This window comes from Tupaia chinensis, unplaced genomic scaffold (genome assembly GCF_000334495.1).
Source record: "Tupaia chinensis unplaced genomic scaffold, TupChi_1.0 Scaffold000597_1, whole genome shotgun sequence".
Taxonomy (NCBI): Eukaryota; Metazoa; Chordata; class Mammalia; order Scandentia; family Tupaiidae; genus Tupaia; species Tupaia belangeri.
Window position 1 is genome coordinate 1,904,535 of NW_006160114.1, and position 25,622 is coordinate 1,930,156.

General features: G+C 43.9%; 1 protein-coding gene across 3 annotated transcripts; it reads left to right on the forward strand.

Moving 5' to 3' along the window:
* The first annotated feature begins 20 nt into the window (after positions 1-20).
* MEDAG (mesenteric estrogen dependent adipogenesis) lies at positions 21-21,632 on the forward strand. Of its 3 annotated transcripts, none has more exons than XM_014591565.2 (5): positions 21-1,265; positions 13,431-13,540; positions 16,540-16,652; positions 17,330-17,615; positions 20,389-21,632. In XM_014591565.2, exons 1-5 carry the CDS (start codon positions 1,048-1,050, stop codon positions 20,511-20,513), a joined length of 852 nt encoding a protein of 283 aa, XP_014447051.1. In that variant the 5' UTR covers positions 21-1,047; the 3' UTR covers positions 20,514-21,632. The 3 variants fall into 3 exon arrangements, with proteins under 3 accessions (XP_014447051.1, XP_006158489.1, XP_027631477.1); XM_006158427.3 differs by having other exon boundaries at positions 1,172-1,618; XM_027775676.1 differs by lacking the exon at positions 21-1,265 and adding an exon at positions 2,421-2,522.
* The last annotated feature ends 3,990 nt before the right edge of the window (positions 21,633-25,622 follow it).

Here is a 25,622-nt window from a genome sequence, read left to right on the forward strand (position 1 = left end):
CCGTGTAGGTCCAAGGTCAAGGAGGAGTTGTTGAATTCCATGTAGGCAGCATGCAAAGGCAGCTGGAAGGTATACTCTAAGTTCAATTCAACTTGTAGGATCTGGCTGAGAGTCCTAAATCTCAGTACTTCAGAAAGCCTGAAAACAGGGCTAATGCCCCTCCCTTCACACCCAGTTTTGTTGGCAGCAGAACTTCCACTTAGTGCATTGTCATGTTTAGGGTGTGGGTCTGTCTCTCCATTGGACGACTTAGGAGAGGATGGAGATTATGTTCATCCATTCTGTTCTTCTTAGAGTGTAGCGTATTGTCTATCTTCTAGTAGAGGTTTTAGAAATAATGTTTCACTACACTGAATGAAATAGTCCTCCTTCCATACCTTGGGAGATCAATGAGCACACAACTAGCTCTGAAAAATATTTATAGACTGAAGGATGAACACATTGGGGCACAAGGAACTCAGGACCAGCTGGGCAGGCAGGGAAGGAGGGAAGGCTGCTATGTCCCTTCCATTCCCACTACAGGGTACACTGCTGCCTTTGGTCCACGGTGCGAAGAAGGTTGGCAAGGTGAAGGAGTCTCTGCAAATTTGAGAGGGCTTTATGGAACAGTGAATTTCTAGGTGGAAAGGAATCGAGGGACAGGAACCAGTACGAGGAAAAGGTAGAAGGAGGGAAATGCAGAAAACTGAGCCTGGGAACCAGTGGTCAGCCCTCAGCTGCAGCACAAAGCAGGATGTGAGTGGGGACCTGACCCCAGCACTGTCTCCTGAAGGCCCCTGACCCTCCGGTGGAGGGTGGAGAGTGCTGCCCACCCTGCGGCCCACCACAGGCCAGGCCTGGGCCGCGGGGAACGCTCTCCCACCATCAGGCCCCAGCAGTGATCTGGAGCAAGCCCAGCCCTGGAGTTGAGCAGCGGACCCGAGGGGGATGACTAAGCTTTGGCTGTGAGCTGGCGCGGCCAAACCAGAGCGTGCCAAGTTATGAGCTGACGATAACTCGGCCCGCAGCGTCTGGGGTCGTGTCCACGGGCCGGGAGGGGCGCGACGAATGTTTCCAGGGCAGATAAAAAGGACCGCGTTGCTCCAGGGCACTTTCTTCCCGCAGTGCCTGAAACGCAGCAGGCTGCAGCTGGGGAAGGTGACCATCTGGACGGGCAGGGGGACACCTGAGCGGTGCCTGCGCCCCGACTTGGAGAAGGAGGACAGAAGGAACTCCCCTGCAGGCAGACGCAGGCAGAGTGGACAGCCTCTCTCGGGAACTGTCAGGTAACGGCTGGGGCTGGTGGGGCCGGGAGAGAAGCAGGCGGTGGAAGGGCAGCACGCGGTGAAACCGAGGAAGGCATGGCAGGGGTGGCGTGTGAGCCGGCGTCCAGGCCGAGCCTGACCTCGATCTCGTCGGGGGAGCTGCGCAGCCTGTGGACGTGCGACTGCGAGCTGGCCCTGCTGCCGCTGGCTCAGTTGCTGCGCCTGCAGCCCGGCGCCTTCCAGCTGCGCGGCGACCAGCTCGTGGTGCCTGGGCCGGGGGAGCCAGTGGCCACGCGCGGGGGCTTCAATGTCTTCGGCGACGGCTTTGTGCGCCTGGATGGGCAGCTCTACCGCCTCAGCAGCTGCATCAAGAGGTGGGTGGCCTCGCCGCGCGCCCCGGCCTGCTGCCTGGTTCCCGCAAACACCTCCAACCCCGCTACTGTCCCGGGGAGCCCTGGCTGTCCTTACTGCCTGCGATTCTTCCTGGACCCCCCTCTTCCTTGCTGATTGTAGATTTACTCATTGCTAACGTCACCCGGCCTGCAACCTCTCCCACACTGGCTTTTTCTGCACTTGGCACTGACATATTGCAGCTGCTGCTTGAAACAACCCAAAGGGCACCAGGGCCAGGCTCGTGGGGGAGGCAGGGTGGGAGCCCTGCGGACGCCCTAGGCCACCACCCAAAGTGCGTATGAACTAGTGGATGTTTTTTCATTCTGGCTCCTCAACTGGGTCAGATGAGCTCAAACTGGGGGCACACCCTTTGGGGATGTTTGCAGAGTAGATTCACACCCTTGGCTTTAGATTTGAGGAATGCGGGTGGATGGTGAGTGGAGAGAGGATGTGCAATTCTGAGCACACCTGGCTTTATCCGATGAGAAGGCCCAGTGGAGAAGCATGCAAATTCAAAGATTCTCATCCCTAGCCTCCCTCTGCAGTGGAGAAGCATGCAAATTCAAAGATTCTCCCTCAATGTTTCAAAAATAAATAAATAACCTTGGCTGAGAGGGGAACAAAACCTCTGGAAGTCCAGCCCAGGGCCAGGTGGGCTGGCAAGTGGGCAGAGGAGTTTTGGGGAAATAAGTGAAATAAGTGTAATTTCCAGGAGGCGTGGGTGAGCTTGGGCCAAATCTGTGGCCTTAATTGGATGGAGGCCTGGAGGATGCTTAGCTGTTGCAGCCAACTTGCTTGAAGCACTGCTTGACAGACACGAAGCCAGCGGGGAAGTGGTCCGTCCATCTGAAGCACGCTTTGATTGTCAAAGGAGGAAGGCAACTGGTACCTGTTTCGACCTGGCCTCAGGCCTCCAGAGGTCATGGGGCGGCGTGCAGTGGGGTGCAAAGCCCTCTTCTGTTTGTGCTTCAGGGCTGAGTGCTGGGAAGAGGCATGGTAGAGTCCAGAGTTTGATTCATAGATGAGTAAGCTGGCCAGCTATTAAGATATAATGTTGCTGCTAGTGGGAAAAACAGCTGCTGGGTACCCTGTGGGTGGAATGGAGCAAGGAAGCAAAATGAGACATACAAAATGCCCTCTTCAAAGCTACTGGGAAACCCTTACTTTTCCACACAGGTAGTGAAGGCTTTGAATGCCTGAAAGAAACATTCCCCATAGAATTTCTCCCTTAGTGAAATGAAAATGCTGGCCCATAAGCAGGGAATGAAGGGAAAAACTGAGTCAGAAATAAGATTTACAAAGATTTAAAAAGAAGATTGACTATTGTATCTGAAAATGGTATGAAACATTTAATATGTCCGGAATGAAATAAAGCCATAGGTAAAGCTTTTGACAGAACCAGATTTCCTAATCTTAGCAAGGCTGAAAAATAAAAAATGATTTTAAAGTTTACCATTAAACGTTTGCTTTAAATATCTCCTATACAAAATAAAATTAAATGGCAGTGGTCCTCTGGCATTTTTAGAGTCTAGAATAAACCGAGCTAGAATGACCAGATAACATAGGCCAGGGTGCGAACGTGGATCAACATAGACAGGTTGTCATTGCATAAGTAATCGCATTAGGGCTTCTGTGCCCTGGGAAATAGCAAGGAGGGTCTGCAAATAGTTTGGGTGATGGGAGGAGCTATATTTCTTTCTCTCAGGGGACATACTGTGGCAGGGGAGGTAGGCTTTTATCCTGGGTAAGCAGTCCTAAAGGGTGATGAGAAGGGAATTCAGTCTGCATGAAGAGAGCCTTTAAGAAAGGGAGGGAGGATTGAGCTGTGCACACCAGGGAGAGGCTTGCCTTTGTGCATCAGGTGGCGAGGAGCATGTGGAAGCTGGAATTCTGACATCTGAAGTTGCTATTCATTCTTCAGATCTGCCAAATTTACCCAGTTGTATTTGGCTTTGGGAACAGCTTACAACTTCAAAATATCATTCCAAAGCTGTGTCTGACTCTCCTAGCCTTTCCTTCTTTCCTTCCTTCCATTTATTTTCTCTTTTCTGTCTCTCTCCTTCCCTCCTTTCCTTCCTTCCTTCCTTCATCTGCCCCTCCTTCTCACCCCTCCTTTCTCCTCTCCCTCCTTCTTCTTGCCCTTCCTTTCTTCCTTCTCTTTCCTCCTTTCCCTCAATTTCCTCCTCTTCTCCTTGTCCTTTTCCTTCTTCCAGTTCTCCTCCTTTCCCCCCACAAGCTCTAGCAAGTTTATTAAAGAAGAGATTTGCATGACTGACTTTTTGCCAGTTGGGAAAGTTCTAGCAGTCCTAGAGATCTCAGAATCAGCTAGATCAGTGGCTGCCAGAGTGCACACTGCGGTATTTTCCACATTCTTGTTCAGTTCCCTATTATTGTCACTACGATGTGCTGGACCGCGGTTTTGACAGCCTATGACATAGTGCTCTACTTTGGATTTCCTCAAGGCCACACAGTTGGTAAAGAGGGTCAGACTATCACCTTCAGAGTCAGCTTGTCCCCCAGCACATACTTTCCACTTGTCACAGGGATTTGAAGCCTAGGGTTGTTGGACCTCAATGGCTTTTTTTTTTTTTTTGTTTTTTTTGTGGCCACCATATTCCTGCCTTAGGTTTGGGATGGCCTCTAACCAAAAGCAACCATGAAGATGGCCATGGAGCAGAAAGACAAAGTGAGATTCGTTATCATTTTGAACCACAGAGCTTTTGGGAGTTGTATGTAGGCCCTTTCCTCAATTTTGCTGGCCGTTTAGGTAACTCATGAGATGCTTGGATCCAGGTTAAGAATCCTTGCTTTGTTAATTTTTTAGTTTTCTCCCCCAATATATATATATATACACACACATATATGTGTGTGCGTGTGTGTGTGTGTGTGTGTATGTGTGGAATGAGCCCATAGTGTAATTAAGATTTCTTTTCACAACCTCTAAAGGATGTGCTATAGTTTTCAGGAGGTCCTTTCTCAAGGAACTCTGAAGGCTAAGAGCCTCTGTCCATGACGGTCATACAGTTCACTTACTCAGAGGGCAAGAGGACAAGTTAGTGGTCCTACTTACTCAGATTTGTCTTCTTTTTTATTCTTTTTTAAAGACTTTTGCTATAGGGTGTGTGCACTCACTGAAGAAACAGAGAGAGACAGACAGAAAATGAGAAATCACCCCCACCCCCCAGGAAGGATGGCCATGGCTCAATCCTCTCTTCTCCATTCTCCTCTTGGAAGTTTGGCCATGCACACACATGCTCCTGGCATGAGTATCAAGCCGCCATGTCTGGGACTTGAACCATGTCAGTCACATGGGATTCCAGTGCCTTAACCACTACGTCGTCTACTTGGTCCCCAGATTTGTCTTCTGGCACTTGAGTATTTTTCTAAATATTTACCTGCTAAATAAACTAAGAAAAGTTAGAGAAGGAGGAAGGTTGAGTGATGGTTTCAAAGCTCCTTGGAGAACCTGCTTTAAAAATAATGGTTCTACATTGTAGAATATATGGTAAGATCTTTCAGGATTTCTACCCATGTTACAAACAAAACTGCTCAGGATACCAGGTGTATGAGGCATTCATTCAACACTTTAAAGTCCAAGTCACCATGAACTCTCTCTCTCTCTCTCATACACACACACACACACACACACACACACACACACACACACACAATCTTTGTTCTTGTAACTCAGCCTCTTAGTGAGATGTTATGACAAATTTTAGCGAAGAGGACTTCTAAAGCCTTCTTTTCTGTGGCACCCTAGCATGAAAGAGGTTGTTTAGGTAATAAAGTTAAGTATAATAATAATGGTGGCTATTCATATTTACTTGGGTAGCAGAAATGGTGCTATGTCATAGGGGTCATTCCACAGAAGCTTGCGAAGTTAGTACTATTGTTGTTTTCCTTTTTATGGATGGCTCAGGGAGATTGAGTCATTTACCTAAGTAAAATGCTGGTCAGTAGTAGTAGCATCGGGGAACTTTCAACGGCAGCTATAATTTGCTTTCAGCAAATTGCCTTGACCCTGAGATAATTCTGGCTTACTATAGACAGCAGCAGCTTCCTCACTCTTCTCCAGAATCTACAAATAAATAACTGGAATGACATCAGTCAGTGTGCATCTTGTACAACCAACCTAGAAGAGGAAGGAAGGAAGAGGATGGTTTTCAGGAGTCCACTAAAAGCAGAGATGTGATCTGCCCCCACCCATATCCCACCAGCTATTAGATACGTGACAGTCACACTCATCTCCCAGACAGCTGCCTGGGGCAGAAAGCCCAGGTGGAGCTGGTGCAGGGACAGGACCCCTGAGGTTGGCAGGAAGGTGAGGACAGAGTCAACCTGAATCACACACTTTGTTTTTAAGTTTATTTCTTTTATGAGAACAAGAGTCAGAGAAAGAGAAAGGGAGCAAGACAGACAAACACCTTCAACAGGGTCCCACGTCGTGATTCTTCCCCACACTCTCCCAGCCTTCCCAGTCAGTGTGATTGTGCGCATCAGGGTGTGTAGGTCAATAGGGAAACAAACCAGCCTTCCATATGGATCCAGCCTCGCCCAAGCAATGGCCACTACTGCACCGCGGAACTTGTCCTCATAGTTAGGCTTTCACTGTGGAAAATGTCACCTCCACCCCTCAGCAAAAAAGGCATGCCTCTGTCTACCTGTCCACACCTAGTTCTCAGAGGCAGTTCTGACTTGAGACCCAAAGGTATGGCAAGAGTGGCAGCTTCACATATGGCCGGCAGGACTCTCCTGTCTTGTGACTGCTCCCCAGCTTTGGAGTCTTCCATGTGGTAAGGACAGCGACCCCTTCTGAGGACACAATGCTACTGAGGAAATAGTCATCATCCAGGCTAAGCAAGCGATGATTTTTATGAGATCCATCTAGAGACGTAGGTGAGTGTGAGTACCAGGTTCTGCTCTTTACCACCTGAGTGTCTGTGGGAAATTTAATCTTGTTGTGATTCTGTTTCCTCAGATGTAAAATCGGAACAATAATACCACCAACTTTAGGGAAGTTGTTTAGAAGTAAAATTTATAAAGTTCTTAAAAACAGTTATTAGTGGGCCAGGTGTTGACACAGCGGTAGCACAACTGGACTCACATGGGAAAAGTTGTGGGTTCCCATCCCAGGATGTTCCTGAGCACAGTGGGTGTGCATGTGAGCCCATGAGCCCTGAGACGGGATGGATCATGGCATGAAGACCCCATTGGGGTTGCTTATCTCTTTTTTTCATGGAAGTAATAAATAAATCCATTAAAAATATATAATACCCAAAATAAAGTTATTGGCACGAAATGATCACTTGACAAATGTAATGTTAGCTTTTATATTATTATTAAGGAGCCCCATAAACCAAGTGCTTTACACACATTATTTAATCTTTTTGCCACCTCACAGGGTGCATTTTGTTAGTCAGACTTTACAAGTGAGCAAAATGAAACTTAGAAGGTTCAAGCACTTGGTGAGGTCACAGAAACAGGCTCAGATCTGGGGATTTGAAAGCAACATGCCATACTGCCTTCCATCTTGCCTTCTTTCCTCAGGAGCTGGCTCTGGACTTCCAGCCCCACTCTGGTCACTTCCTGCTGTCAGCTCACCTGGTTCTTGCCAAATTCCTGCCTGTCTGTCCAACTGTAGCCACCACCACCCCACCCGCCCCCCAGACTGCAAGGATTGACTAGGAGACTCTTTTGGGGTTCTGTCTCCCCCTGGTCTTGCCCACCCTTGATGGTGGTTTGACTGCCAGCACCGTCTCCCTTCTAGTACCTGCCTCAGCTCAGTAAATGGCTCTAACTCCAGGCCCTTCTCCCTTGCTCTCTTTTATTTAAAGATCGGGACACAAGCCCACAGTGTTTGAACATCAATGCAACAAATGCGTTTCTCTGGCATTTGTGTGTTTGAATAGTTTACCAGATTGTAAGCCTCTCAACGGCAGGACCACTTCTTAGATCAGCGCTTCTCAAACTTTAAATAAGCATACAGGTCTCCTGGGGATCTCATTAAAAAGCAGATTCCCATTGAATAAAACGAGAGAGAGGCCTGGAAATTTCTATAAGCTTTCAGATGTTGCCAGTGTTATTGGTCATTGAGCAACAGCCATCATGCCATATTGAGATGGAGTCTTTTTTAATGTCTCCTCAATAGACTGTGTGCTTCTTGGAAGCAAGACTATTTCCTTTCTCATCTGTGTATCCCTAGTTCCCAGCACACAGTAGGTGCTTAGTAAATATCGCATGCACACACAAATGAACTGTTCTCCCTTCATTACAGTGTTTTACACACACTAAGCATTGGTAATTATTTAACAGATGGAATGAATGAATACGTGTATCCTTGGTTCAAGCCACAGAGATTAGAATGATAAGTCTGAAAACTTTGCTGCATTTTATGCCAAATGGGGCAGGAGGAGAAGGGGAGGAAGTGAGAGAGGAGGAATTGTTTGAGAGCTCAGGGAGAGGCTCTGCATAAGGCGATCAAGCTAATGCTGGAAACAGAGCAGCCCCAGGAGTAGTGTCTCCATAAGCTTTTGCTTGGAATCACAGTAAAGGATTATGAAAGCTGCAAGCTATTTCTGGATCTCCTACACAAAGACTATTACAGTGTGTGTTCCTCTTTTTCTCTGCTCCAGTCTCCATATTTTATTTTTAATTGTGGTAAGATATACATCACTGAAAATTTATCATTTTACCCAGTTTTGGGGTGTGTAGTTCAGTGGCTACACACCATCACCACCATTTATCACTAGAACTTTTTCGTCTCCAAAAAAAACCTGCCCCCATTAAATAAGAATACCTTGTTTTCTCCCTCCCCAACCTCTGCAACTACCATTCTTCATTTAAAAATTATTTTATTTAATTTTTATTATTATTGTTATTTTTAAATTTGCTATAGGGTACATGTGTGCTCACCAGAGAGAGGAAGAGAGAGAGAGGGAGAGAAAGTGAGAAAGCAAGTTGCCAGGTCCAAGACTCAAACTGCGGTCAACCATTTGGCAGTTCAGCAACTTAACCACCACCCTATTTGCTGGCCCCATGCAACTGCCATTGTACTTTCTACGTTTATGACTGTGACTGCTTCTTAAAAGTGAAATTGTACAGTATTTATTTTGTTGTGGATTTTTTTTCCACTTAGCCTAATGTCTTCAAGAGTCATCCCTATTGTAGCACGTGCCAGTATTCCCTTCCTTTTTTAAGGCTGAATAGTATTCCACATCTTGTTGATCTCGTCATCTGTGAATGGATATTTGGTTTATTTCCACGTTTTAGCTATTGCAAATGGTGCTGCTATTAACATGGTTGTATAATTGTCTGATCCAAGTCCCTGCTTTCACTTCTTTTTGTCTTATTTTTTTAGAACCTACAGTTTTATTTCTATTTTATCATCTTATTTCATTGTAAATGGACAAATAACAATTATATGCATTATATATTTATAAAGTACAGTGTGATGTTTAGACATGTGTTTATCCATATTTTCTAAATTAACACATACACATACCTTTGGATGCAGGGCATGGGTTTGAATTCCTATTTATCTTTGAGCAGTAAATTGTTAGGGTCAAGGGTAATTTGGGCAGTTTTCCAGATCACACTTGAGAAGATCTGACACCTGAAGGAGGCTCTGGAAAAAGGAGGGCATCTAAGAGAATGAGAGATCTTTCAGCTACTCCGCATTTGCCTGATGCAAAATTCTTGGTCTCATCTTTCAAAATGTCACCTTTGTTAGCTATTCCCTTACACCTTCCAAACTGAACAAATGAAGAAAAAAACTGGAGTAAGGAAGAAGAAATGCTACCCCATTTATCTTTCGGATGTGCATTTTGTCCTTATTTCCTGGTAACTCGAATGAACACAGCCCTGGTTGGGAGGGAAAAACTTCTAGATTTTCAGCTGATGGGCCAGCCAAGTTGGCCAGGATGAAAGATACTCAGTGTTTACCAAGCATCTGTCATGGCCCAAGGACACAAGTCCACATTACACATACTGCATTTCATCCTCAAGTGGAAGGACGTGCTGTTTTGCCCCTTTCGTAAAGAGGGAACAGGATCAGAAAGGTTAAGTAACTCCTCAAGGTCACAGTGAGATGTGGCTCTGGAACCGAGTCCACACAGCTAGGAAATCAGGACATAAATTAGATCTTAATTTGAACCACTGCACTTCCCACAGTGCCATCCTGCCTCTCCATCTTTGCATCGAAACCAGGCTCAGAAAGTTTCAGACTAGACACATTTGGGGACCAGGGTAAAAGCAATGAAGAAATGAGAGTTTAAAAGAACTGTCTATCTTAAGCTGTTTGCTTTTCATCCCTAATGATAACTTCAGCAAATATAATAAATATTCAATACACAGAGGCAATATTTGCATTAGTAATTCAGAAATATTCATGATTAAAGATCAAATAACTAGTCCCTAATGTAGTCTAGTAAGGCTCATCTTAAAAAACCAATGATGAAATGTCAGATACTTAAATACCTATGTGACTTAACAACTAGCTCAAGATCTTTTTGTATTTTAGTGACTTACGTGTGTGAATTTTATAACAGTAAATTCAAAGGCATGTTCACATGTATTTATTTCACTGGAATTTTGAGGTGTTTAACATTGGACCATAACTGGGAGGCTGGGAGTGGAGGAATGAATGAAGTGTTTGTTATGTGTGGCCTAGTTAGAGCTAGGGAGTTTATTAAGTAGGGATCTTGCCACAATCTCTTGTCTGTAAATTCTGGTATCAGAGCGCTTGTATAAGCAGTGTTTTTATACATGTGTGGCTCAGTGATAACTGTCATGCTATACGAGGGAGTTTATAGGCTGTTCAGGTCCTAGAAGTGCCTCCGAATCATCAAAGGCAGCTTAAATTATGTTGCATATGTAGCAGTTTTATAATTCCGCGCATTTTATTAAATTCAAACTCCAAAATGGATAATTCATGTACAGGTTATACATTAAACTCAATACATGATTATCAAAAAAAGCTCCTGTCTCTGATCATGCCAAATAACGGCCTTTTGAGCTCTATAAGCATTCAAAAAAGCCTTTCACGGAATTCTAAGAAAAACTGATTATTCTCCCAACCGGTGATCATTTCTAGGTTGAGATTTTTATGCCTTTCCTTTAAGCTCTGGGTTCATTGGATGAAAATCCAGTGATGTCTCTAAGAATAGGATGTTAATAGATTTTGTCGGCAGAAGGAAATCTTGCATGGTATTTTGTGGCATCAGGAAAGTAATGGAACTGCAGATTGTCTGGGTGTGTTGTACACAAATGCCCTGGGCTCACGCTAGGGAAAGACAGTCAGACTATGGATATTAGGGCAAAAGAGGAGGATGGTACAGGTGCTAAAATGACTGTAACTTACCTCCATAAGGAACGGGGTGGGAGAACAACAGACAACTGTTTTTTATGTTCATGCCGCTTGGATTTGGGGTTTTCTTTCCGCCTTTCACTCTCTGCACTGCTCTTCCTCGTACAACTGCAGACTTCAGCTGCCTCTCCTCACCTTTCCAGGCCGCTCTCGCCTGACCTGTGCCAGGTCGTTGGCAGCTGAATAGGTGGGTGACAAGAGGGGATGTGCAAGTTCAGGGGGACCCCAGACTGCTGCCCTTCAACCCCTCCTTGCTAGGCTCTGAGCCCCTCAGATGTCCTAAGCCCATGTGAACACCTACCTGCCGCCAGTGTGTCATTGGGGCCTAATGCATGGCTGAGCGAATGAATGAAGGAGAAGGAACGAATCCAGAAAGTGGTGGTTCCCTTTTTCCTTCCTTCTCCTTTGCTTCCTTTCACCAGTACCTTCTGGCTCTTGGTCAGTTGGGATAAAGAACAGGACAATTCTCTTTCTGCTGATGTGGAGCACAATGGCCCTGCCCCTCAGTATCCTCAGATGTCCCCAACTCACTCCTTTCTCACTCCACACCTTAGGTCCTGGTGAGGACGAGGATGGGAGAAGGATGTGCAAACTCCTAGATCTTCGTTCTCTTACCCAGTTCATTCCATTGTTCTGGCCCAGGGTCCCTGCCTCTTGCCCTTCCTCTGTGCCATCGTCACCCCACTCACTGAGCATAAACACCTGCATCCCTTCTCATTTTTCTGGAACGCTCCAGCCTCATGTCCCATCCCCCACTCCCCACTCCAGGACTGGCTTCCATCCACCACCAGTGCAGAGGGTGGGGAGGTGGAGACTACTTTAACGGCCTGGTGAAGCCCAGCTGTGGTGGTGCAGGGAGTAGCTCACTGCCACGCAGCTCTGGAACCACACGGCCCACTACAGACTGCCACTTGGGATTTCAAATTAATCTGAAACATGCCTGGTACACATGTGCCCAAGATTCTAAGTCGCTGGAGGGCTGGGAGAGTGGGGTCTCATCACTAACACAGTGTTAATGATGAGACCCTATCACTCCTCTCTTTTATGAAATAAACTTAAAAAAAAAATAAAAGCCTGGTTAAACAGAAGGCAGAAAACTTTTTAGAGGTCCGTCAGGGGTCAGGTTTAAAAATCTCTCATAATCAGATCTGACCATACCAACAGAATGATAACGATGTAGTTTCTAAGAAACCGAACTGGGAGCCGCCAAGCAGAAGCTGTGCTTCTCTGCCTTGGGGAAGGTATTCTCCTGTGCGCTCTTGACACACACCCGAGTCACTATCTTGTGCTCTGGCCCCTCCAGGGGCAGTGGGAAGCACACACAGGAGACTAATGCCAAGGGACCATGTGGCCACAGCTCCCTGCCGGGGTGTCTGCTTGCCACGGCTGTGATTTTCATGTAGGTACTAAAAGACAACCAGCCGGAAAGAAATGCTGGGAGCTGTCTCTGCTCATGACTAGATGTAAGAAAGAAACACTGCAGCATAGCAAAAGGCAGCGGTGCTGTCAGCCAGCCAGCCCGTCCATGCAACCGCTCATGGCTTATCAGTGGGGAAGCAGCTCTGCGTTCGGAAGGTGGGTGGCAGGTGCCATTCAGCCTGCCTAGGTCTGAGCTGGGGTTAGTTAGGACATTCGTAATCTTCTCGAAGGAAACTACCTCCTACTTTGGATCTTTTTATTAACAATGAGAGTAGAGACATAGAAAGGTCGCTTGGAAAAATGCGTGGGGCACAGAGAGAAAGCTAACATGCTGAATGACAGCATCAAGATTCAGAAAGATCTTCCCAGACTGGAATAATGAACAAAAACAAGGAGGCTAAATCGAGTAAGGGTATGGGGGAATTGTCCAATTTCTGTTTCTTTTTTTAAATTGTACACTCAGGATCAGAGATATGTAAATTAGTAATAGTTCATGCAAAACTTGGCTGACTGTAAATTCATGGAAGGGGGCAGGGTTTAAATTGGGAATAGAGAAGGAAAATGAGAAGCAAGAGGAAAGAAAAATTTGAGATCCATCAATTAGACAGGATGACTCCATTGGAGTAGACCCAGCTAATTCTACTTATTGAGTGTAATTCATTTTTGATCCAGAAGGAACTCTCTTATAGCTTCAAATTAACTCTGACAGCCCAAATGAAAGATGACTCTGGTCGTTACCTAGTAAAAGCTGCTTTTGAGTGCCTCGACTCCAGGCACACCGAAGACCATGGCCGCGGGCAGGTTACATGCTGATCCCTCACTTGATCAGCCATGACTGGGGAAAGATATTCATTTATATGCTACAAAACAGGTGACCCCTGTAAGGACCCATCTCAGGGGACTGCCCTCAAAGTCTGTGGCCATGGCAGGCATCTGTCCCACATATCCCTTTTCTAACTTAGATGGGAGGGCACATTACATTTGCAATTATCTCCGCTTTTTCATAGGTATGTGGAGCTGACCAACTACTGTGATTATAAAGACTACAGGGAAACTATATTGAGCAAACCAATGCTGTTCTTTATTAATGTGCAGACGAAAAAAGACACCTCAAGAGGTGGGTATATAATTATTTTTGGTTTGGTTCTGCCTTGCTGGGCTATGCAAAGAGGTGTGCTGATTAGGCAGAAGTGGGACAGGGAGAGTAGGACAGATGTCAGCTGGTGTCACCACTGGCAGCAAGGAACCTGGTGGATGAGGTTTCACAACACAAATCCGCAGACCCTACAACAGAAGGGGCTATAGAAGCAAGTCAAAGAAAATGCTGAGCTTCTTTTCTACTTCCTGTCTAGACAGGAAGTGATCTGAACTTCTGAGCCTTCACGGGTCACAGAAATGACTGGAGTGATGCAGATGATGTGTAATACGCTCTATCATATATCAAATGCTTACTGTGCCTGAGGCATGCTCTAAGGTAATTGATTGGACAACAGCCATAGGGCTTATCATCCAAATCAGGACATTTTTTGAGCATGAAAACCATCACTGTGGATAATTATTTTTGGACAAGGGCATATGCTGGAAATGATGAAGGTAAACTAGGATTCATGACATTCTACCTATGAAGTACTTATACAATCCCCATTTTGTGGATGAGGAAAACAAGATCAGGACAATAAATAGCAGTTGTAGAGCACTTACATTTCATGCCATGATCTTAGAATTTCATGTTGACATGTATCATTTTACAGTTTCTTCCAAGAAATCAGATTGACCAGTAACAACTATATAACTCAAATTCCAATATGAAAATGTCTTCATTTTCCCTTCCTCATCCTGCTCAGTGTTATGTGGGACAAGTCACGGACATAGTGTTCTGTAATAGAGGTAGCACTTTCTTTGGCTGTTTCTAAATTGCATTCTTACCATGAGTCCAAGGTAATAAAAAATCATCTACAAATTTCAAGTAGACTTCCTCAAACATTCATTCCCATTCAGGTTTGTGGGGCTCTCTGCTCGTTTAGAAACTCAAAGTCAGGATGCTTTCTCTGCAGGAGAGGCCAGGAACAGAATGGACAGCAACAGGCAATGCTCATTAGAACATCCTGAGTCCCATGTGTTTTTGGCTTGATGATGACCAGAAGGCCAGAGAGTTCTCTAGGAATGTAATTTACGACTGTATCAAGTATACCTCCTGCATTGATCTCTCAGGAGGACTCTAAAGAAAGAATGAAGACCTATCCATTTTAACATTTTAATAAGAGTACAGAGTGGTATAAGGAGGTATTTGTGGGCGGCCTACAGAAAGTATGCACTTGTATGACAACGCTTGTGAAGTACGGAAGTCCAGTACTGGTTAATTGTGGCAAAAGTCATAAAATACAGAGGCTCTGTGATGTAAAAGCTTAAGACTGTCAAGTTTAAATTGTGATTAAGGCAGCATGTCCAGCCCTGCTGCTATTCTAAACTGCACTCATGTGCAAATTAGAAAAGGCCACCATTTCCTCATGGTAATTACTGATGCTTCCCACAGGTTTGTCATGGCAGATACATGAGTAGACAATGACTATAAAAGTGAATGGCATACTCTAGAGTTGTATAGTGTACAACCTGGCCAGCGATCACACCTGTGAAGGGTGGCTGCCCTGAAAATTTAATAAGCCTAACCGTCTTAGTGTAAAATTTAATTCAAGGTATCAAATAACTTGCTTGCTGGATTCGTTTAGTTATCTTTTGTCTCAGAGAAGACGTAAGATAGTTTATATTTAAAATGCCCCAAACAGTTATTTGGTAGAAAGGCAAAACGTGGGTAGGAAAAATAAAACGAGTAAGGTTCATTCAAAATACATTCCTTGAGAATGTAAACACTTATTATTGGTGTAGGATAGGTTTGGTTTTGGTCAATGCTCACTTTTTAAAAATCTCACAATGGCTGGTCTATGGGCTTTAGACAGATTGTAAGAGTTTCCATGTCTCCCTGGGCAAAGCACTGGAGAAATTAGTCTCGGAGCTTGATTCTGAGGGTTGGAGAAGTGAAGAGGTTTCAGGTTACATATATATTTTTAATTGCCAGAGAGCATGTGTGCTTGCCAAAGCGAGCAACAGAGAGAAAACGTATTCTTCAATAGGCACAATCACATTGCAACCTTCTTTCCGTCAGCATTTGGGGCACACATGCACACACTCCGGCATGTTTCTTAAGCTGCCAGGCCAGGATTTGAATTGAGATCAGTGATGTGTGATCTAGTACCCTGTGCCTGGCTTCCTATGTACATGGCTTAACTACTGTGCCTTGGGGCCAGCCTTGGCTAATAATATTCCAGACTTCCTAATGAGTAAACAGCTTCCACTTGTCTTACAGAATTGGACAGAATCAGGCTTAAGGGATTAGCAAAACAAAACAAAACAAAACAAAACAAGAAAAAAAAAAAGTTTCCCAAGACAAAAAGTCTGCCAAGACAGAGACATTATTTAAACAGTGAGAGAGGCATTTTTCCCACTTGAGATTTTGTTTGGGGTAGAGCCAAGGAAGAAAATCCATCTCAAATTGTCTGGATCCTTAGAACCCTTGCCTAGCCATTCAGCAGAAAGAAGGCCAGGTCTCTGGGGAGGCTGGAGAGAAATGGGGTGGGAGGTGTGGCATGCAAGGCAGCTTTTGTCCCTAGACTTTGCCGATTTTCAGTTTTGTCAATGAGGAAGTCTTGGTAAGAGCCAAGCTGTATTTAAATATCCAGCGAGGTAAAAACTGAAAACCAGCCATCTCGATTTTTCTCTTTCCCCTTCTGGATCCATGCTTTGGAGGCACATTCTCATCTGTGATCATTATAGAGTACAACTTCTGATTTCTGGGACATGAGTGACAAACTGCCTAAGGGGAGCTGATTTTCCCACCTGCTTTTACAGTATCCCAGAGCTTCCTTTAAATTTGCAAAATGCTTGGAGACATTTCTAGAAATCTAGTTAGGCTTTGCAGTAAAGGTCTGAGAGAGCAGAAGGGAGATGATATATAAATAAGATTGCCCAAGAAGGTGGGAATCACCGCTTTAGCAAATCCCATGAAGCATGTTTATGTCACATGTACACACTGCTTTCTGAATTCTACTTGCTAATTTCTAGAAAGGACATATGCATTTCTCGTGAACACAAGGCACCCCAAGATCAGAAGACAGATAGAACAAGGCATGGACATGGTCATCTCCTCAGTGATTGGAGAAAGTTACCGGCTTCAGGTAAGCCCTAGCCTGTCTGCATCAGGCCTGCAGTGATTCAGAAGGGCCTGTGCATTTCCGGCAAGGACTGAACCTGTAGAGCCTTCGTTTAACTGTACCCAGACATATTCTCTATTTTGTCATCACTGCTACCAAGAAAGTGAGCTTAATTTCTAGCAACTTACTAGAAGTGGGTTAAAAATAAATGCAATGTTGGCTAAGCAGTTCAAATATTTTAGATGGACTGTGATGCAAATGTAAAAGTCTATTTTAAAAAGATAAAAACGGGGGCCAGCAGGTGGCATGGTTGTTAAGGTGCTGGACTCCCACATGGTCGACCACAGTTCGAGGTCCAGGCCTGGTAGCTTGATAATCACGCCAGGTGCATGTGTATGCACGCCCCAAATTCCAAGAGGAGAATGGAGGAAAGGGATTGTGGTGTGACCAATCTCCATTGGAGTTGCTTTCTTACTTTCCCTCTCTTTATCTGCCTCAGGTAACCACACATACCTTATGGCAAAATAAATAAATAAAAGTTAAAATTAAAAAATTAAAAAGTAAAGATAATAGCTTTAAAAAATTCTGTGAAAGAGAAATATGGAGTGTGATGTTTTGGGTAGCTCAACAGTTGTTAATTCTATAATGACAGCATGATAATTAAGTCCATGAAGTCAACTGATTGTTTCTCTCTCTTTCAGTTTGATTTTCAAGAGGTAGTGAAGAATTTTTTCCCTCCAGGAAATGAGGTGGTTAATGGAGAGAATTTGAGCTTTGCTTACGAATTCAAAGCGGATGCACTATTTGATTTCTTCTATTGGTTTGGGCTCAGCAATTCCACTGTAAAAGTGGATGGAAAAGTTCTAAATTTGTCAAGTACAAGTCCAGAAAAGAAGGAGACAATTAAGTTATTTCTGGAAAAAATGAGCGAACCTTTAATCCGAAGAAGCAGTTTCTCTGATCGAAAGTTCAGTGTGACTTCCAGAGGTATGTGGAAAATTCTCAAAGACATGTGGGACACGTTCAGTGAAAGGGCACAACAGTGTAACGGGAAGGGAGAGTCAATTGAAAAGGCGAGATCTACTAAGAAATGGGAAAAACCGATCTACTGAGAAATACACTATCGCATAATTCAGAGAGGAGAGAAATATGTACCACCAGAAATAAATATAGCAACTTTTCCAAGGCCACTTAAAGTTTTCTAACATAGCAGTTCTATGGGCAGCATACCCAGAAAATAATTCTAAAGACAATGATTCATTTAAATAAGCATACACGCTCACTGAAATATTATGGACAATGCTTTAAATATTTGTCAATAATTAATTGACAATTCTTAAGCATTATGACAGAAGACTGCTTTCCCTATGTGCATATTCTAGAAGTTACTATTTGGGCGAGGAGACTGCACAGTCAAGATATAGGTATCTTTAGCACTACTTGGAAGGATTCTCTAACTTTATAAGATCATGAAAGAATAACTCTTGAGACGGCTTCTGTTCTAGTCCATTCTATTGCTAATAACAGAAAATACCTGAGTCGGGGTAAGTTAAAGAATTAAGGATCATTCATCTCACAGCTCAGAGGTGTAAGGGCCAAGGCTCTCTGGTGGGGGATTTCTGGCGGCATCGCAGCACGGCAGAGGGCAGGAGCTCTGTGTCAGTGTCCGTGTGTCTCCGTCTCACTCCCTGTCCTACAGATCCACCAGGAGTCAACTGTGGGAGGCCTGCCCTAATTACCTTAATCCTCATTTTCTCCACAGGCCCTAACTTGAACTCCATAGTCAGATTAAATTTTCATTTCTTAATTCTGTCACAACCAAATCTCAACTCTTGAATTTTAGGGGGACTTTCAAATCCCTAGCTTCACTAAACTATGAATGACATGTGGTGGGTTCTTGATTGTGGTACCCAGGAGGCTAAGGCAGATGGCATTGACCACATGCTGGCTGGCTGTATCTTCCGTGGAGTCCTTTCTGTCTTTCAAGTTAGTCTGGACTGGAAAGCGGCTTCCTTGAAGCAGGGCTCTTGTTGCTATTTGCAAAAATCCATCAGTCTCTATGAACTTGCAGTATTGTCAAAATTCAGATGTAAAATACAGTCTTCCTTTTTAGATTTTTGGCATAGGGAGCATGTGCTCATTGGAGAGAGATGGGGAAGGGAATGAGAAATCACCCTCCCCCCAGCCCCAGAGGGGATAACTATGCTGCAGTCCCTTCTCTTCCATGCTCCTGTCAGAATTTTGGGCACACACACACACACACACACACACACACACACACTTTGCCCCACATGCTTCTCAAGCTGCAGAGTCCAGGATTTGAACCACAAAGTCAGCCATGTAAGATTAAGCTGCCTTAACCTCTACACGCTGATTGGTCTTTTAATTGTATTTAATGACAGTTACTTTCTTACAATGTTTATAGCAAAAATGCTTACTCCAGGGACAAGCAGTTGGCATAATGGCTATGTTGCTGGACTCCCATGTAGTCGACTGCAGTTCAAGTCCCGGACCTGGTGTCTTAAACTCACGCTGGGTGCGTGTGTGTGTGTGTGTGTGTGTGCGTGTCCAAGATCCCGAGAGGAGAATGGCGGAGAAGGGATTGCGGCGTGGCCATCCCATCCTCCCGGGGGTGGTTTCCTGCTTTCTGTTTCTCTGTCTCTCTCTTTCTGGTGAGCGCATGTGCCCTATAACAAAAACCTCTAAAAAAATGCTTATTCCTAGCTATTTCTTAGACCTGGAAGAATAATCTATCTCTCCCTCTCTCTCTCCCTCCCTCCTCCCCCCTCTCTGTATCTGTCCCCATATCTCTGTCTCTCATGCTGTGTCTCTCTTGTTTCCATCTGTTGTTATATCTCTCCATCTCTCTGTCTCTGTATCTCTCTCTGCCTGAGTCTCTCTTTCTCCTCCTCCTCTGCATCTCTGCTTTCATCTGTCTCCATCTCTGTCTCTGTTTCTCTTTCTCTGTGCCGTTCTGTCTCTCTTCATGTTGCTTCAGCTCTTTCTGTCTGTAAGTTTCTCACAAAGATGCCTTTGTGCTCTGCTCTGTGGCAGCCATGTGGGGGATTATACTCTGATCCTTTTGGGGGAAGATTAACTGGGCCTGTGTGGCAGCTTCACAGATGCCTGGTCCTCCTGTGACAGCCCCCAGCCTCCCCCACTGCCCTGCTCAACCCTAGCTGCAGCAGCTTGGGCAGTTTTCCTGCTTCACTGCACTCACCCTCTGTCATACAGGCTGCCAGTGTCCACCTCCAGCTTGGGGACACCAAGTTGCATGTGAAGTTGGGCAGTGATTCCTTGAAAGTTTACTCTGAGCCAGCCCTGGGGCCACTTCTGCTCCAGGATCCTTTCTGGAAGCTGTCATCATGCACCACAGATGGCACAGCCAGGATGCACCTGCTGTCCTGTCAGGCAAGCTGAGCCACCAAGGCTGCTAACCCAGCTCCATCCCTTCAAAAACTGACCTCCGTCTTAGGCATCTATGTCCCAAATGTGAGTCTTTTGCCATCAAATGAGAAACAGCACATGTAGCTCACTGCAAATCGACTCCAGCTTGCGGGAAAGCAAGTGACAATCATGTCCCACTGACAAACAAAAAGTAACACACTTCTGTTTAGCCTTTTGAGTTTTCCTGAGGAATCAGAATTTGCTATTAATTATTGAAATGGTTATGTTGTATAAATTTTAAAGGCACTGTTGGCTTTTCCATTTTTTTTTTGCAAAGATGATAATAATGCATTCCTTGTTTACTGTTCTCTAGGTTCAATAGACGATGTTTTTAACTGCAATCTGTCACCCAGATCATCTCTGACGGAGCCTCTTTTGACAGTATTACCATTTCCAAGTGTTTTGGAATCTGAAGAGACACCCAACCAATTTATCTGATTGATCCAAACATTCCAACAGATACTCCTACACTCAGGCTTGCACCAGGCTGAGGCTGAGGGGACCAGAGGTGGGAGGCAGGTACTTCCACCACTGGTCAATCCCAACTCTACCATGGCTTCTACGGAGGGCTCCTTTCTCCCATTTCCACAGGCATGATGCCCCGGCAGGTCCAGTGGAACAGACTTCCCTAAAGGTTATGGTTCCCAAAATGGAAGGACTTTGGCCCCATGGCAAGGGGTGTGGGATCCTCTACTTTGAACACTTCTCCAAAGGGTCAGAAGGAATGTGGAATCCTGCCTCCCTGGACATTTTGCTTAGTATATCAGCACACTGGGGGTTTTCCTGGCAGCCTTTAAGGAATCATCTGACGAGTACTACCCTGCAATGCTTCATAAGTCAGTGTTTGAACTCTTGCTTGGGATATCCTTGTTTAAACCCAAACCCAGTAAGCAGGGGGGCGGGGGCGCTAACAGCCCTGTGTTTTGCAAACCTGGCTGAGCAAAAAGCCTCCGCAGTCTTTCATTGGGAGGCAGGTCTGTTTTCCATCCTGCTGATATGAAACATTATGAGGAACATTCAAATGAGGCTCACTAGAGGATTGGCCAGGCTGTTAGGACAGTGCCACCCACTGCCTGAAATCTGAACTCCCTTGGCCTCCCTCTTAAAGCAGCGCCTGTAGAATGAGGCCAGGTGATGTAGGACCAAACAATGACAGGAGAAGGATAATGTACACGGCAATGTCCTCCTTTCTGAGAGCACATTATGTCAGCTAGCTATTTTAAATAAGCTTTTAGCAATCCTAACACTAAAAGCAAAATAGAAGAAAGTAATGCCATTACCATAATACATTGTCACATCAATACATTTTCCATCTCATAGCTACAATGAAATTCTTCAAAAGGAAAAAAAATGATCTGATCTACATATAAAAAACTGCAGGAATGAATTGCTAGATAGGCTTATAATGAGGAAGGTTTATGGGTCCTGAGTCTAATTTTTCTATCCTTTTTTAAAAAATGTTTCTGTATTATACATTTTGATAACAGTGCTGATGGTCCTTATATTTGAAGTGTTCTCTACTACATTTGCACAATTAAAACTTTTCTTAGTATTCAACCTGGAATCGATTAAATTTGTCACCAAGGGTGTGTGTGATCTTTCCATTGTGGTTTTCAGGTGGTATATTTGCCTCATAACTTACTAAATTACAATAAGAACTGTGGTTTTTCTCAGCCACTTTCTCAAGAAAAGCCTTTTGAAGAACAGGGCTATGAAGTATTTAGACTAAGGACACAAAATTTGATAGGATCTTTTAGAAAAGAGAAGTGAAATGCTGCTTAATAACAGAAGAGGATAAACATTTGTTATTAAACTCAGTAAAAAATGAAGAGCGTTAACAATATAATGAGCTTTGTACCAGTGCAGACAAATCCTAGGTGGATATCAAATATTAAGTGCTTCTCAAAGGAAATAGAAACTCTATTCACAAAACTGACAATTTTTGAAGTTTATTTATTTCTCCTATAACTACAGTGACAGAGAGAAAAAGGGAGCAAGAAACAGAGACGCAGCACCCACAACAGGGTCTTCACACTGCAATTTACCCTTAGTCCCGCCAGCCCCGGGTCCTGGGCACACGTGTGCAGTGTGAACCTGGAACCCCTCCATGTGAGTTGGCTTCACAGAACCCTGCATTTTACGCAGTGTGAACCTGGAACCCCTCCATGTGAGTCGGCTTCTCAGAACTCTGCATTTTATTCCTGTGCCACTGCCCAGCTCCCAATTTTTTCTTTTAATTAGCTCGAGAAAAGACATCAGTAATCACTTCATTCTGACTTCCTTACACCTAAGGAATGGACTAAAAATCTAGGTTTCCTTCACCCTGAAAAACTTTTTCAGTTGACTTTGAACCAAATGCATTCTCTTATTCAATATTCGTTCAATAAAGTTTTGTCAGCTGTCTGTAAGGAAAAATCATACTGAGTATTTTATTTTAAATATCACAAAGCAGTGATATTAGACAATTTTTTTTTTTTTTTGGAGAGGGTTTTGCTACAGGGTGTTTGCCCTCGCCAGAAAGACAGAGACAGACAGAGAGACAGAAAGCAAGAAATCACTCCCCAGGGGGGATGGCCACGCCACAATCTCTTCTCTTCCATTCTCCTCTCAGAATCTTGAGCACGCACGCACACATACCTGGCGTGAACTTAAGCCACCAGGTCCAGGACTCGAACTGTGGTCGACTACATGGGAGTTCAGTGACGTAGCCATTATGCTAACTGCTGGTCCCAATATTAGACAATTTTTTAAATTGACTAAAAGTCAAATAATAGATCTTCCTGGGCAAAAGAGGCCTCAGTTTGGATGTAAATGTGGCCTGATACATTTTTCAGTTTAAGATAAATAGAAATCCAGAGGACAACAATGACTAAAGTAATTCACCTATTTATTAATTTAATACATATGTTCGAGTGAGTACCATATGCCATGCACTAAGATGGATGGTCATACATAAAGAAGCCTGACCCTTGGTTTCAAAGAGCTTCAATATTATTTTTAAAAAGTTAGGCTGGGGCCAGCTGGGGGCATGGTTGTTGAAGTACTGCATCCGACTTGGTCAACTCTGAGGCTGAAGTCCCAGACTCGATGATTTGGGAAACACACCGGGCACATGTGTGTGTGTATGTGCCCAAAATCCATACAGGAGAAGGGATTGTGGTGTGGCCACCCCTCTGGGGGGGCCAAGTTCTCACTTTCCCTCTCTCTCTACTTCTCTTGTCTCCCTTCTCCGTACTACAAAGATCTGACATCAACAACAAAAAAGACAGGCTTGTGTACAAGAAAATGGTAGGGCCAGAAAGTGGCCCAGTGATAAAAAGTGATGTTCTGGGAGGCTGAGTCACAGGGGAAAGTTCCAAGTTCATATCCAAAGACCTTCCTGAGTACCCCAGGCTCTACAGGGGAAAGTTCCAAGTTCATATCCAAAGATATGAGTACCCCAGGCTCTTGTGTGCCTATGATCTGGGCTGACTGAGACTGGAGTTGGATAGTAGTGTCAGGAGCTTGTTGGAGGTACTGTCTCTCTGTATCTCTCTTTATATATGTCTCTCATGCATAGAAATAAATAATTTTAAGAGGAAAATATCTAAGATGTTATGATCCAGTTTTACAAATAAAATGAATGAGACATGATTATAAAATTTGGCTTTAAAATAAATATATAAGGATTGATTTAGCCAAGTTATTGATTTATCTGAGCTCCCAGAGACCTTGGAGGCTACTAATTTATTCTAATAAAAATTAAAGTCCAGAAATGATCTACAGAATGAGGGAGTTTTTGTCTTATTGCCTTATGGCCATAGTTTGAATTTTGGCTAAAGGATAATATTGTTCCACTTGATCATCTACCTTCATTTTCCACTCAAATGTCTTCTTACAGTTTTAAATATCCAATCTATCCTCAAAGAGCAAAGTTATGCTCCTGTTGAAGAGAATCAAAAGAATGTGCGCTTTGGTTTCTGAAGGGAGTTTCTAAACAATTTCAAAAATGCTTTAAGCAATGCAGCATCATTAGAATAAATTATTACTTTGAAGAAGAGAACATTTATTTGGATGGATAAGTGCTGGTATAACATTTTAAATGAGTGTTCACACTTGATATTTACCTCTTGCATAAAGTGAAAGGAAAACTAACAATTGGTAATTACCCAGTAGCTGCCCTGGCCAGTTTACTCCTAAGATTCAGAGAAGAATCAGGGAGAGAAGGAATGGCCCAAGAGGGAGATCCCATTTAAAGTGGGTTGATGAAGTTTTGATAGAATCCATAGTCTGAATCTGCTGTTAAGGTTTTATTTGGATGAACTGTAAGTAAATTTGGTGAATAGCAAGTAAGAAGTAGAGCTTAGAATTTGCCCCATTAAATTCAACTGTCCTAATAAAATATAGAATCTTATAGGATTTTCCTTTCTGGAATTTTCAATATGAAGAGAGCAATCGTTCTTGGACTTCTTACCCACATCCTCTCTAAGTGACAGGTATGACTTATATGACCTCAGGAAGATGGGAATTTGTGATGGCAAATTTTAGGTGTCAACTTGGCTGAGGCATGGTGACCAAATATTTGGCCAGATATTATTCTGAATGTTTCTGTGAAGCGTCAGATTAACACATACATTGATAAACTTTGATTAAAACAGATTGTTCTCTCTCATGTGGGTAGACTTCATCTAATCAATCACAAATCTGAACAGAACAAAAGATTAGTCTTCCCAGCAAGAACAAATTTTGCCAACAGAAGAACTTCAGACTTTATTTGCAACATCAGTTCTTCCCTGGGTCTCCAGCCTGCAGGCCTATCCTACAGATTTGGGGCTTGCTGGCCTCCACAACTCTGTGAAGCAATTCCTTGAAATCTGTTATCTATCTATTTATATCTATCTATCTATCTATCTATCTATCATCTATCTCTATCTCTATTGATCTATCAACTATCTATCTATATCTGTATCTATCTATCTATCTGTTTATCCTCACATCCTATTGGTTCTGTTTCTCTGGAGAATCTTTACTAATACAGAGTCCATCACAGAAATTGAGAAAATGTTTTACAAGTTCATTAATTGGCTAAACAAACTAAAAAAAGGAGACGAAGTATTCTTCTATTTCATTAATTGGCTAAACAAACTAAAAAAAGGAAACGAAGTACTCTTCTATTTTTTTTTTTTTACATGAGGAGGCTTGAATAAAAGCATCATATACACAGAGTAATAGAAAGTCTTTTACCCCAACAGAGAAACCAAAGTTGTGGTTCCCTATCTTTTATCCAGAGTAGGCGGACAACACTGTAGATGGATTTTGACCTCTTCTGGCCTTTGGAAGCAGCTACCTGCTTCTTTTCACTTCCTTCCCTGACCTGCTTTTCAAATTCTCCCACCAACACTTTCCTCTTTTTCCTCTCATTCAGGAGATAGCCTTGCCTCTTACATTACTGGGAGAAGTGCTTCTCAAATTTGTGCCCAGAAATCTCTGGAGCTCTTGTAGAGTGTAGGTCCTGATTCAGAAAATCTAGGGCTGCGCGGCGCCAAGTGGCGCCCCGGCGGCGCCTGC